General features: G+C 33.3%; 1 protein-coding gene across 1 annotated transcript in view; it reads left to right on the top strand.

Moving 5' to 3' along the window:
* LOC149489815 (EF-hand domain-containing protein 1-like) overlaps nucleotides 1–12,864 on the top strand; it is a 48,546-nt gene extending 35,682 nt beyond the window's left edge. The window contains exons 5-15 of the mRNA XM_089714616.1: nucleotides 416–512; nucleotides 1,912–1,999; nucleotides 2,993–3,143; nucleotides 4,448–4,517; nucleotides 4,601–4,717; nucleotides 5,595–5,817; nucleotides 6,442–6,602; nucleotides 7,453–7,661; nucleotides 9,848–10,049; nucleotides 11,163–11,315; nucleotides 12,578–12,864. Of these exons, the coding sequence (XP_089570742.1) occupies nucleotides 416–512; nucleotides 1,912–1,999; nucleotides 2,993–3,143; nucleotides 4,448–4,517; nucleotides 4,601–4,717; nucleotides 5,595–5,817; nucleotides 6,442–6,602; nucleotides 7,453–7,661; nucleotides 9,848–10,049; nucleotides 11,163–11,315; nucleotides 12,578–12,835 (1,729 nt within the window). The 3' untranslated portion in view covers nucleotides 12,836–12,864. The remainder of the gene's footprint in view (nucleotides 1–415; nucleotides 513–1,911; nucleotides 2,000–2,992; nucleotides 3,144–4,447; nucleotides 4,518–4,600; nucleotides 4,718–5,594; nucleotides 5,818–6,441; nucleotides 6,603–7,452; nucleotides 7,662–9,847; nucleotides 10,050–11,162; nucleotides 11,316–12,577) is intronic.

The raw sequence follows: 12,864 nt of genomic DNA, 5'->3' as shown, positions 1-12,864 counted from the left end.
TTACAACGTTCATTGCGAAAACTCGCTAATAGAATCGCACGGGCATTCATTGTACACCCAAAATTTTCGAATTTATGCATTTTGAAATTGTTTCAGTTTTCAATAATAGCGGTTAATTCGTATGTAATATTATGTAAATAGGAAATTATATATAATTCGCATAACTTAACCTTTCCGTCATATTTAATTTCAACATAGAGTTCGTTCTTTAAAAAATGGTAAGTAGAGGTGGTAGCGGTTAGATCTCCAGATTTATAAGTTTATTCACAAAATCTTATCTCGTTTTACAATAAAATACATATAACAAGGTATTATAGGTATTCAATATATATGCCCCATTAGTCATAAATCTGAAGCCAAGTTAAGTAGAATATAGAATTGCGAAGGTAAATTGATCCTTTATTCCATATTTCAGTTTTAACGTTGCTTGGGATAATAGAGACGCGGAGTACGGTGAATTGACAGAATACAAAATGTTATATTTCCTGCAAGATGACACTATCTCCATAAAGGTGGGTTTGTAATGAAATGTTCGAGAAGTCGATTTATTACAGTTCTTCTGGTTGACTTAACGTTATATTATTTATTAATTATTACTCTTATTTATCTGTTTATTGTTTGCTATAAAAGGATCTGCCTCATTACTTATTATTATCCGTACAATAATTATTTTATCTAACATTATTATTATTTTTCAATAGCTTTCTTTGACATCTTATGTTACTTGTACTGAGTTAAGCGGATCTTGTTGTGTTTTTCAAAATATAAAAGTGTAACATTAATTGAGATACATTCTAATTCGAAAACTCAAACGACCTAATGAAATGCAAATCACATTTTACTGTCCAACGCTGTTTATTTGTTGTTTTGATAGCAATTAAAATTTGCTGCAATGAAAACGTTTGATGGCAGAGCAAAGTTTAATTCTAATTTGGTATAAATCAGGGTCGCGGAAAATCAAAGCTATGAATATTTATTGGGCTCGGTCTGAGGGCGGAGTGTGTTCCAATTATATAGTTTACGAGTACCTACTCGTGATGAACAATAAAACGTTTAATCGCGAAGTACATATTTAATTATAGTAACGCGGTAATGTTGTTATTTTTATTTACATGAGAAGAATTACAAATGTCTTATTATTGTCTTTTTTACTTTTTATATAAAAGATGTACCTATTATTAAGCTATGCTTCGCCTCTATCACATACAAAAGCCTATTTTTGATCCTGGATCAATAATTTCAACTCTCAATCGTTGCTGTGGTTTAGAATTAGGTAATACAGACACATAGAATTTCGTGTTAGAGGCATATTTTAGTACTTACCAACTAAAGTACAAACATTTTGCATTTCAAATGCATAAGCATTAAATTCTAACTGTAGACACAGATAATATAATAATACTACAACAGTCAGTACTATTTTAGATAGATCAGATATGGAAATTCCTTTCAGTTCTCCTTTAACAAAACTACGCTAGATTTTAAATCCACGTTTCAATAAAATGGCAGTGAGTAGTGAACTGTAAACACCGAATACGACCTGTCGTCTGTCGAATGAAACAAATGGTATCTACCTGAAAATATATAGTGGCCTTTCAGACCACTAGTTTTACAAAACTTCCGTACGTTGTTGTCCAGGGAAAGCATTGAAACGTGGCGCTTATATAAAAAGTAATAAATGTCTATGTTTTTAAACGACACACGGATTTAATGGGAAAATAAATCGAAGATATTTATCAAAATATGTTTTTCTACCTATCGCGTCATTTAGCGAATGTATAGATATTTTTAAATTTTGATGATGGTTTGAATTCTTACCTAGTTACTTCTTCATAAAATATATTGTTTATCTACATTAAGATTTGATAAAATTTAAATTATATTTAATCGCTCTTATTTCTAATTAATCAGGAGCTTCACGATAAAGCAGGCGGAAAGGATCCATTTCCATTGCTATTGAAGAAAAGGAAAATACCTAAAAAGTGGAAAGAGAGACCAGGTATTACAGTATCGTATGAAACATTTTTAAATATAAATTATTACACAATTTAAACTATCTAAAAGTTTTGATTCATTACTAAAAACATCAAATACTTCATTAAAAATTAATATCCCGTTTATTAATTTTTGTTATAACATGATCAAGATTAGAGAAGATAAGTTAAGTACCTACGCCCTGAAAGCTTCGCATCCGTGTTATAAAATATGACAACAGCGTGGCTCCTTTGTTTTCTAACTTAAATCGATTACTTTTAGGGCCGATTTTTCAATCCTTGGATAAAACTTATTCGTCGAATAATGTATAAAACTACCATTTTAAAAACGTATTCTAATTGCCCGTATTTGACAGTTTACGTGACATTTTAATATTATCGTGTAATACTTTATTAGACGGATAAGTTTTATCCAAGCATTGAAAAATCGGCCCTTAATCTAATAGAAACCTCTTATTAACAACAGAAATTACAGCACGTATATATGTATTATATTATTAACGGCAGTACTATGATGTTGAAACCTTTGTGACAATCTTATCTTTATTTTCTTTGCCACAGCTTTTAGTCTCGTCGTAAAATATTAAAAGCTCAGCGCCTCAAATTTTCACAGTCTAATCTTTCTTAACAGTGGTCTTTTAATAAACATCATAATGGAATACCAAAACATTTTAATTAGTGGGATTAAATGTTAAAACGAATTAAATAATATTTTTATGAAGTGTAAAATCTATTTTATGCGCATATTGATTAAATATAATATATTTGTGATGATAGGGACGTTAAAGGGGATCACTTAAACGTACCTATCATCACAAATACATACATAACTATATAACATACGATCACAGGAAGGATTTGTAGATTTTGCTTGGCTACAGTTAATAAAAAAAACGACTATTATATCATTTCACTACATCTCCACATTAGCCAAAGACAACCCACATAGATCAGACAATGAAACCACTATATAAAGAAAAAATATCCTTCGATTGCAGTGAACTTTCCATCGATATGTATGGAAGTGACAGACGAAGAGGTGACAGAGTATTACGCGCCAAAGGACTTGATCGTCGGCGAGACGGTGTTCATTCTGGGTCGACGCTTCCTGATCTTCGACTGCGATAATTTCACCAGACACTATTATAAGTGGGTTTTTGATTCGTGCCTTTATCGATTTCAGCTTACCTACTTCTTTGAGATGCTCGAGAAAATAAATTGCTTTGAGCATGAAATTTTAGGTTTAGGTTAGAAAGAAGTAGAGATGTTAAATATTTAAGAATTAAGATAGAAATATATCTGTATTAACTATTAATATGAATATAAATTAGCTTTGTTGCATAGTCATCTATTGCACAGTTTGAAAATCCACAACGAAACCTGAAAATTATTTTGATATCAGTAAGTAGGTGCCGAAGGTATTGAGGAACAAGGAAGAAACGAAAAAATTAGAAGTAAAAATATAACTATATTATTTCGCATAATTATTTGTATTTGTGTACGTATAAAACATACATATATACTTATACATAAAATAACTAATATACCTACTTTAGAATTTGTCAAGGTGTTGTGTATGACTTATGAGGCTAAAAGTCACCACAGTGAAGGACTTCTTTTTGTCTCATAGCGGATATCTCAATAAATTCTTGTGAATATTTAAATGCAAAGAAGATATTTATTAAAATATTTATATAAGAAATTAAGATTAACGTTAAATGTCTTTGTTTAAATCAAAGGTTACATTTACCTATTAATAAAGGTTCTCAACATCGGAGCTCTCTCCATACTATTTAAATGTTTAAATAATACTCCCAAATTAAACTGTATCTTTGATCCTACACTTAAATCAAGATAACGGCTTTATTAAGCTTGTCATGTTAGCAAAGCCTTGGAGAGACACAACACGACATGTAGACAATTTACAATGTCCTTACCGACACAGTATACCTATTGTTATAGAAGATAAATTAAATTGTTATATAATCTGACATTTTTCGAAAGATACATGATACGTACGATTGGTTGTATACCAATCGTTAGAGAAGTGATAAAAACTGACTTCCTATTTTGTGGTCTAATTTGACACATTCGATTCAAGGTTTTCATTTTGAATACACACTTAATAATTAAACTATTTATTCTCCATGTAATTTCAATCAAAATCAAGTGACATGATTACTGGTTTGCCTTCCTCTATCATAACACAAAATGTGAGCTTATTTCGGAATGTATTTATAAAGTTTAAGCTAAGTAAGCAAGCGTAGAATTTACGTAATCGCCTTATTTGGCAAAGATGGCAGCTGGTTCGATCCAATACATCAAACATTCTTCATAATATATTTTGACGTTAAGATATGGCCGCAGATTATTTGAAATAAAAAAAGCTGTTTTTGCTCTTATAAGTACGAAATATATTGTACCATTATATAATGAAAATGATGTTTCTTTAGGACAATGTTATACATTGAACAGCCACCGAAAATCCAAGTATTTCATGAGACGAAGAAAGAATTTCCAAAGGTAAATTGTTGTTAATATTTTTACAATTATTTTGCTTAATTGTGAAAAAGCCATTGGGAATTAATCGCTTTTCTATGAAATAGAGTATACCACCACATATTGGTATTGGTGCCCCAGAGGATACACTGCAATCTTGTTTTGGACTGATCCCAAAACCGCCGCACAAGGATGTCATTAAATACAACCTCAATGCTAATAAGGTACTTATTCAAATTATTTTAAAGAACAAAATGATTTCTACTTATGTTTTTCAGACACCACAAAACCAAAGCAGATTTTCGTTTCATTCATACGTCACACAATTAGGTAAGTAAAGCAACCAAAACAACATTTTTATCACGAGCAGTACCTAGCTGATTTTGTGGGTGACCTTAAGGGAAAGTTCTGTATTAGGGTATCGGGTGACCTATTTTCCCCTTCCAATAAACAAAACATTGTGTCAAGAAAATATAAAAGTTTGCAATCATTAAGAATAACAAATGGCTTTTCTCAAGCACGTTTCTCTGCGAACGGTAGTATTGATCGATACAAGGAGGTAACCTTTATTCCTATTGCAGCTACTATATAATACAAGTATTTGAATGCCCCCGTCTGTAAGTTCTCGACTCAATTAAAGTTGGGACAGAGAGCTGCCTGTGAGAGGGCACAGGAATCAACTAAGTGGAATCTTGCTCGTGATTTCGTGAATTTGCAGTATTGTTGTCAGATATTACATATATAAAGTTATCACTCGTGTATTATTGATGTAAATATTATTTAAAGAAATGCACGAGTGACTTATTAAAATAACAATCTATATTCCATATTCATAACGGTAGTATGAATTGCTCTAGCACCATATTTTTACAGCGGCTCTACAAATTTTAAATAAAATACGGCCTGTTAAACATGCCTTTTCAAGAGCCATTAAAAGATTAAAATGCATGAAATATTTTTATGGATTCATATTTTATAATTATATCACAGAATAGGTATTGCCAAGTCCTTCGATAATGTTAATATTATAGTCGCTCTGGTGACTATTTTATCAGATAGTAAAAGAGATTGATTAACAAGAACGCTAATTGGTTTGTACAGTACCTACGTTATCTGTGTGAACTGGACTGGATCCACCCCGAGGACAAAGGCCGACAGTTCGTTATAGGGTACAGCCTCGCCGACGGCACCATCAAAATAAGTGAAATTCCCCGACGAAATTCCGGAATACGAGAGGGAAAATTCTTGAAACCTATGCGTTTACAAACGCCCGACTCCGATCCTAATTTTCCAACATATTATACTCCGGACAAGTTTTTCATAGGTGCGTACATTTTTCATTAAATTAATTTTGTGCTTTATTGTTACAATAAATATAAAAGTACCTACTTGAGTAATAACGTTGGCAGCTTTGTATTATGAAAAATTTCACCCTGAATTTATATACTCGTAGTAGATTACAGTCCGAGTATTTTTTCCTATATTTAGCCTTGTAATTTTCACTGTCCTTTTTATTATATAACATTAGATTAAACGAAATGGTTATAAAAGGTATCATTTAAAGTCAAACCAAAAACAATTTGCTGGCCTCGTCATATTTGGTCGGAGTGCGGTCGGTGCGGGCTATGAACGCTAATGGATAATCTCATTAGCATAATGCATGCATTATAATGGGAATTAAAGATTGATACAGGTTATTTTATGGTACACCGCGTCTATAAATGATTCATAATAGATATTAATGAAATGCTTATGCAGCAAACATATTATGATTTGTTTTAACTACAGGTAATGTCAAACATTTTTTAGTTATTTTCCTTATCCAAGAACTTACTGCCGCCAAACAAAAATAGAATTCCAACAGAATTACTCTATTATTAGAACACGTCAAGCTATTATCATAATGTCCCACGATGCTCACCCAATATTATTTATCCATATCCTCCAGGAGCCATAATTCCGGTATTCAAGCATCGTTTCAAGATAATTGGCTGCGATCTGTTCGTGTATCGGTACATGAGCGCAAACCCAGACAAATTCCCGCAGGAGGTGATAGATAACGTGCGCAACTATCACATGCGGGAGGGCAACCTGAAGGATGAGCTGCAGGTCAGATACGTCTTCATTACGCTATAGCTGGTCACTTTACGTGATTGTTGTTCTGCTTGTATTTTTCGCTCGTCAGATGTGGTGTTTGATTTGAACATATGTAAGGACTAGATAAAAATGGCGATTTTAATCTTATATTAAACGTTGCTTTACTATTTTATTTAATAACTTTCAAATTAATACTTCCTGACTTTGACATTCAAAATTTGGGATAGTCAAATAAAACGAGTACAAATTTAATAGAGATATAAAATATCAAGGCTGATGCCCTATATATCAACCTAGATTCTTCTTTATTACATAGAATGTATCTACATAGTACATAATGCCATCCTTTTTAAATAAGTTAAGCCTTACGCTTACCATAACTTCTGATAAGGGTGCATAATATTATCTTTAATCGAGTACTTCCAAAGGCGGAGATTATCCGGTTTTCTAAGACTTACACGCTGTGTGTAAGCAATCCGTAATTTCCATTGTGTTTGTTTACTTCCCTATACATAGGAGAAAGTTGTACTAAACGGTGGATTTGTTATAATAAAAACAAACAATCACAACACAACAGTGGTTTAAACAAAGACAAATTCAAACAAAGACATGACTTTCTTTTAAAGAATTAAATTAATATTGGAAAGGTTACAACATTATATCTCATTATCTTTGTCTCATACTTCCTAATTTCTATACAATCATGCTTCTAAAAGAAGTCTAGTGTGAACAATGAATTGCTTGAGATTGAGTTTGTTCATCTTAACTGTAGGTATAGATAAGGTTAAGGAGGCTTCTATTACCCTTCACACAAAGCCTATTGCTCTTTACCAAACATAAATCACATAAAGTTATCTAACAGGAAGCGATCCGCGACGAACAAGCAGCGGAGACCCGCGCTCAGCTGGCTAAGATCGGTCAGGCTGCAGTAGCTGAACCAAACGCGATGGAGCGCTGCCTCGCCGCGCTGGATGTGGTAGAGGGCAGCGCGGCACCGCCCGCCCCGCCTACACCACCCGACACTACAGATCGCATCTCGTATGAAGACTCGCTGAGGGTTGCTAGACTCAGGTAAACTATGGGAGCAGGAATGGGAACATGGAAGGGCTATCCTAGGATATAGCTATAGCTATTAGAAAGGCTATAGATCGGTCAGGACGCGGTAGCTAAACGACAATACTAAGCAATAATTATAAGTGTATTGATATCAGGATAGGAATTAAGAGGCCAGGTAATGTAACAGGTGCTTTCAGGAGGGGTTAATTTAGAATGGCTAGACTAAAGTCAGAACGTCTATTGCAATCAGAAGCGGGAAATTTAGAATCGTTTTATGATTCGCTGACAATATCTAGACTAAGGTAATAAAAAGTAAAAACATAAATATCTGAAACGGAAAATTTAAAATTTCCTATTATCCTGTAACTGAGGTACATAACATAGAGAGCTATTATAACCTGTGGCTATAACTGTAAAGAGTTTGCTTTCCATGGGATTTAAATCTAGATTTAATCACATCGGACATCGCTTTTTAACATACCTACATCTACAGCGAGATTTTATCGTTTTAAATTGTTCGGAATTAATCAGTTAAAAAGTTTAATTAAACGCTTCTGGATATGTGGATGAATGAATAAATGTTAGTGACGCTTTTATTCTCAAAACTACAGAACGCTTTGAATTGAATTTGACATAGGTGAGGATAGTGTTTCTCTTTATTAGGTTTGAAATTTCCAGATGGCTATGCGGGTTGCTAGTTCTTCTAGGCATAAACCTATTTTCCCGTTATTGATTACACGTCGAGATAGACCAAGTTAAAATATGGGAATCAATGAATATTCCACTGATGATGCCATAAAACGTAAAATCTTACTGCAAAAGTTCCTATTAACTGTGTGCCAGCAACTATTGCTAGTTCAAGCTATTCAAGCCATTTTCCTCTTCTTAATATTTTTTTTAATTGTGTGGATTGATTTCATTTAAAATAGATACCTTTGTTTGCTAGAATCAAATTACTATATGTGTCTAATAGTTTATAATTATTTCCAATTTACATTACGATCTTGACCTCCTTGCAAGCCTAGACAAGGTTGACAAGATTTTATCACTAAGCTTCTATGTAATTTTATTACAACTTAAATTAATAATCTCTTGGTAAATATTATCCCATAGATTTTATAAAGGTACTTATTATGTTAAATAATAAAGTTCTAACTGAGAAAAATCGTACCTATTAAATAAAAAAATATAATTTATTTAGATTTTTGTATAAATTATAAATTAATCCATCTATTATTATTTATTATCATAAAATGAGTTGCATTATAGTTGTCCTTCAGTACTAGTTCAGAATATAGATATGTATCAACAGCTATCAAACATAAGTAATTACATATTTTTATCGAGATAATATGTTTTTTTTTAAAGTGGGTAAGATTATAACGATTTAAAATCACAAATCATAAATTAAACCAAGCAAAAAAACGCTGATACATTCCGCTGCTAATTTCCTGCATGAGAAAAACAAGAATGCGAGTTTTTCTCACTTTTTTTAATACAACCGGTTGCGGTGTGGCGTCAACGTTGCGAACATAGCTTTATGCAATGTAGTCTTTTGACGATAAAAGCTTTCATATAACGATATTATAATATTCCGGACCAAAATTTAACTCGATACTGTTATATGAAAATATCAATGCACGTGCAGACAGCAGATTTAACATGTGTTAAATATTATCATATATCTTATTTTTAACTTACTGCATGTTACATCCATACAAATTATTTCAAAACAGTAAAAATATTCAATTGATAACAATTGCAAAAAGCATAATAGTCTTTTTTCAGATTTTTAATACTTCCAGTTAATATGAACAATTACAATAGATAATATCTACCTATATTTGAAAATTCACACATAAATTATACTTACAAATAATTATTATTCGCTTTTAATTATATGTACTCTGATTTTGATCTCCAATTATACCACTAAAATTCCACGTAAAAATATCATTTTGCAGCCATACGAATATACTAGGTATACATATGCGAATAATAATTATGAATTAAGCTACAAGTTCGATAAACGATTCTGCACCAATACTTCGTATATTTAAGAAAAAACTATTTGGCATATTTTTAACCGTTTTTTTAAGATACAGTAAGGTCCTTATGGATAGAAACCCTAAGGGGAAATACTCAATAGGACAGAACAACGTCTGCTGGGGCAGTTGGTCTATAATTAATTTTATTAACAGTAACCCAACATGCGAGAACATACAGCCACTGAAAGGCATCCTGAAGTCTGGCGCGGCTCGCGAGGACCACCAGAAGGTGGTGTGTTTCAGCGGTGCGGCGCCGGACGAACATCGAGAGAAGCCGCCCAGACCATCTTACCCGCCCGGCCAACAACCACACTTCAATGAGGAAGAGGACTATTGCGAGAGATACAGAGATGCTGTAAGTTCTCTATAGTTCATAACGATATTATAGTAGTATCGTTCGTAGTTAATACTATCGTAGTGTCATTTATAACGACACTATAGTTAGTATCTTTCGTAGTTAATCGATGTTAGTAAACGAATGACGTGGTCCAAATTTCTCATGGGAATTAGATGTTTGCTATTCCGGTAAAATGTAGCCTACTCTCTAGACTTTAACTACCTATGTCGAGATATAAAAATTGCTCTATTGTGACCTGATAGAAGGACAAGCAAACAGTAAGGATAGTTTTCTTCTTGGAAACGTAGCAATTCAAAACAAATATTAAACAAGTTGAAATTTGTGGGATACGTGCAGGCGTGCTCTGATTATCTGTAACTAGAAATGGCGGCTATGTGATTCATATGAATTGGATATAAAAAAATGATATCATACTGAGATTAGCGCGTTCAAACAAACAAACTCTTGAGCTTTATAATATTAAGTATAGATTTGCCGTAAAAATGCAGATGGGTCGATTCTTTTGATGACCAGTGTACCTACCTACATAGGTACCTACTCCTACATTTGTAGGATTGTCTCACGGAATTTTTTTTTAATGTTTTTTGTCTTTCTATTACAAAATAATAATGTATTTAATTAATAGTCGGAAAGGTTCATAGTGCGAAGTGTGTAAAAAATTCTAAGAACTTCTTTGAGGAATATTTTATGAATAATTCAAGTTTTTGGTTAGGTAAGTAACTAGTTCAGGTTGTGATTATTTGTATAATTGTGTCACACAGAGCGTTAAGTTTCGCGATAAAATTACCAGTATTAAATTTGCATACTTATTTAGATTCATCATCATCAGATACATATAATAAATATAAATATTAACTATGATATTTTTTATAAGGGGGACGAGGGGAAATGTATGTTGGTACTTATGTCCATACCAAATTGACCAAACGTTGCAAAGTTGATGTTCGCAACTACGATAATAGCGCCTCTATTTTTTGCCAACTGTAATATTATGTAGACTGGCAAAAAGCTATATACCTACTTACAGTAGCTTATACAGTACTCTTACTTGCGTTTAACTATCTTGCAATGTTTAAAACATATGATAATATATTGATTACTTTTAACCAGGATGCTCATGAGCGCGGTGAGCGACGTGAGCGCAATGAGTGTCCGTACGAGATCATCCCGAGCGAACAGGCGCAGCGGGCCACTGGGGAGGAGGTGGTCCCTAAACCACATCTACCGGGATATCTGGGAACTTATGATGTTGATTGCAAGGAGGTAATACTGCTTTTTTTTCTTTGATATCTACTGCTGACAATTGACATAGAAATGACCATGCGTGATGGAATTAAATTGTGAAGAAATAGGTTCTGACAAATGTAAAGTGCAATAAAATATTGACTACTTATTGACTATAATATTCGAATTTATATTGAATTTAACAATCGGAATAGAATTTCACTATCTAAAGTTTCAATAAAACTGAAATCTTTAGCTTCTAACTTACAGAATTCGTGCCTATCTTTTCGTGTGAGTCAAGTATACAGTCGAACCGTAGGTAACTCACGACGCGACATGACAATTGCAAATTGATTTAGGTAGGTACTGGAAGTAGGTACTAGGAATGTGGGTTTAGAAGTATAAAGGCATAACTCATGCCAGTTCAAGACTTGTCTCATACAGGCTACAAAATGAATAAATCATTTGCGGCAGGTAGGTACTTACATTGTACTTAAGCTTTGTCTTTCCGCAAATGTCGAGCTAAAGGGCCACTTGACCGTTTTATGAAAATCACATAGGTATTTCGGCCAACTTCTTAAAAGAGAAACTACATATACCTTACTTAAACCTGAGGAAGTATATCTACCTAATTAATAGTACATTAATAATAGTCCCTTAAATTACCCCTGGCGACACGTCGACACGAAACACTTCAACATTGATTTATAAGACTAATTAAAAAGTTGCATCATCTGCATTTATTATAAAATCTCTGTTTTCCCATTTATGACGCGTTATATAACTGGACTCACCGGTGTATTTATTAATTAGCTTGCATCTGTCCACTAGAGCTGGATTATTTGGGACATGTGTCCAACGTATGAGCGCAGTAACTATCGTGCAATTAAATTGTCGGAATCACCAAATTGAATTTGCCGGTAAATATGCATGAACTGAAAGAGATATTGCACGTGGGTACACTGCAATTTGCCTTTTAGCTGAATTGTCAACGTTAATAATGCAATGAGGAATGCTTTTATTTGATTCCTGTTTCGAAATTGATATTGCGAGTGGAAATGGAATGCGTTTACCTACAACTGTATTGCAATAGACTTTTTGAATCAGTTAATTCAAATATTTCGTGAAGATTGTTAGGAAATAATATTTTAGACCTATATTGGATTTATTGACAAAATTTGTAGTTATGATAAGTACATATATAGCTGTATAAATTAGAGATATTTCGTAATTTGTTATTAAAGAAATACACTAATTTTACCACAACATCACTCTTATTAAGTTACTTGCTATCTCCCCAGATACCCGACTTCATGCGTCTCGCTCCCGATGCGTACGAAGCCGTAAAGAAATACAGGCGCGATGTGCCTGAAATATCGCCAGCCGCGCTCCGAGTATCTGACTACCCTCGCGAGCCGCACCCTGACGTGGACACTTGCGTGAACCCTCCGCCTGAAGCCACGGGACCGTGCGTCAGGAAGAAGGAAGATGTAGCCTTCGCGTGCCCACACGTTACTCCGAAGATGCCTTGCTGCGATCTAGATGGACGCGATAAATGATTTTAAATTTTTTTAATGAAATAAATGAT

The sequence above is a fragment of the Colias philodice genome, chromosome 3 (assembly GCF_061535455.1).
Source record: "Colias philodice isolate Cphi_HAF_F1 chromosome 3, ilColPhil1 Martin Lab GWU primary, whole genome shotgun sequence".
Taxonomy (NCBI): Eukaryota; Metazoa; Arthropoda; class Insecta; order Lepidoptera; family Pieridae; genus Colias; species Colias philodice.
Note: the sequence above shows the minus strand (reverse complement) of the source record. Positions and strands in the feature narration are given on the sequence as shown.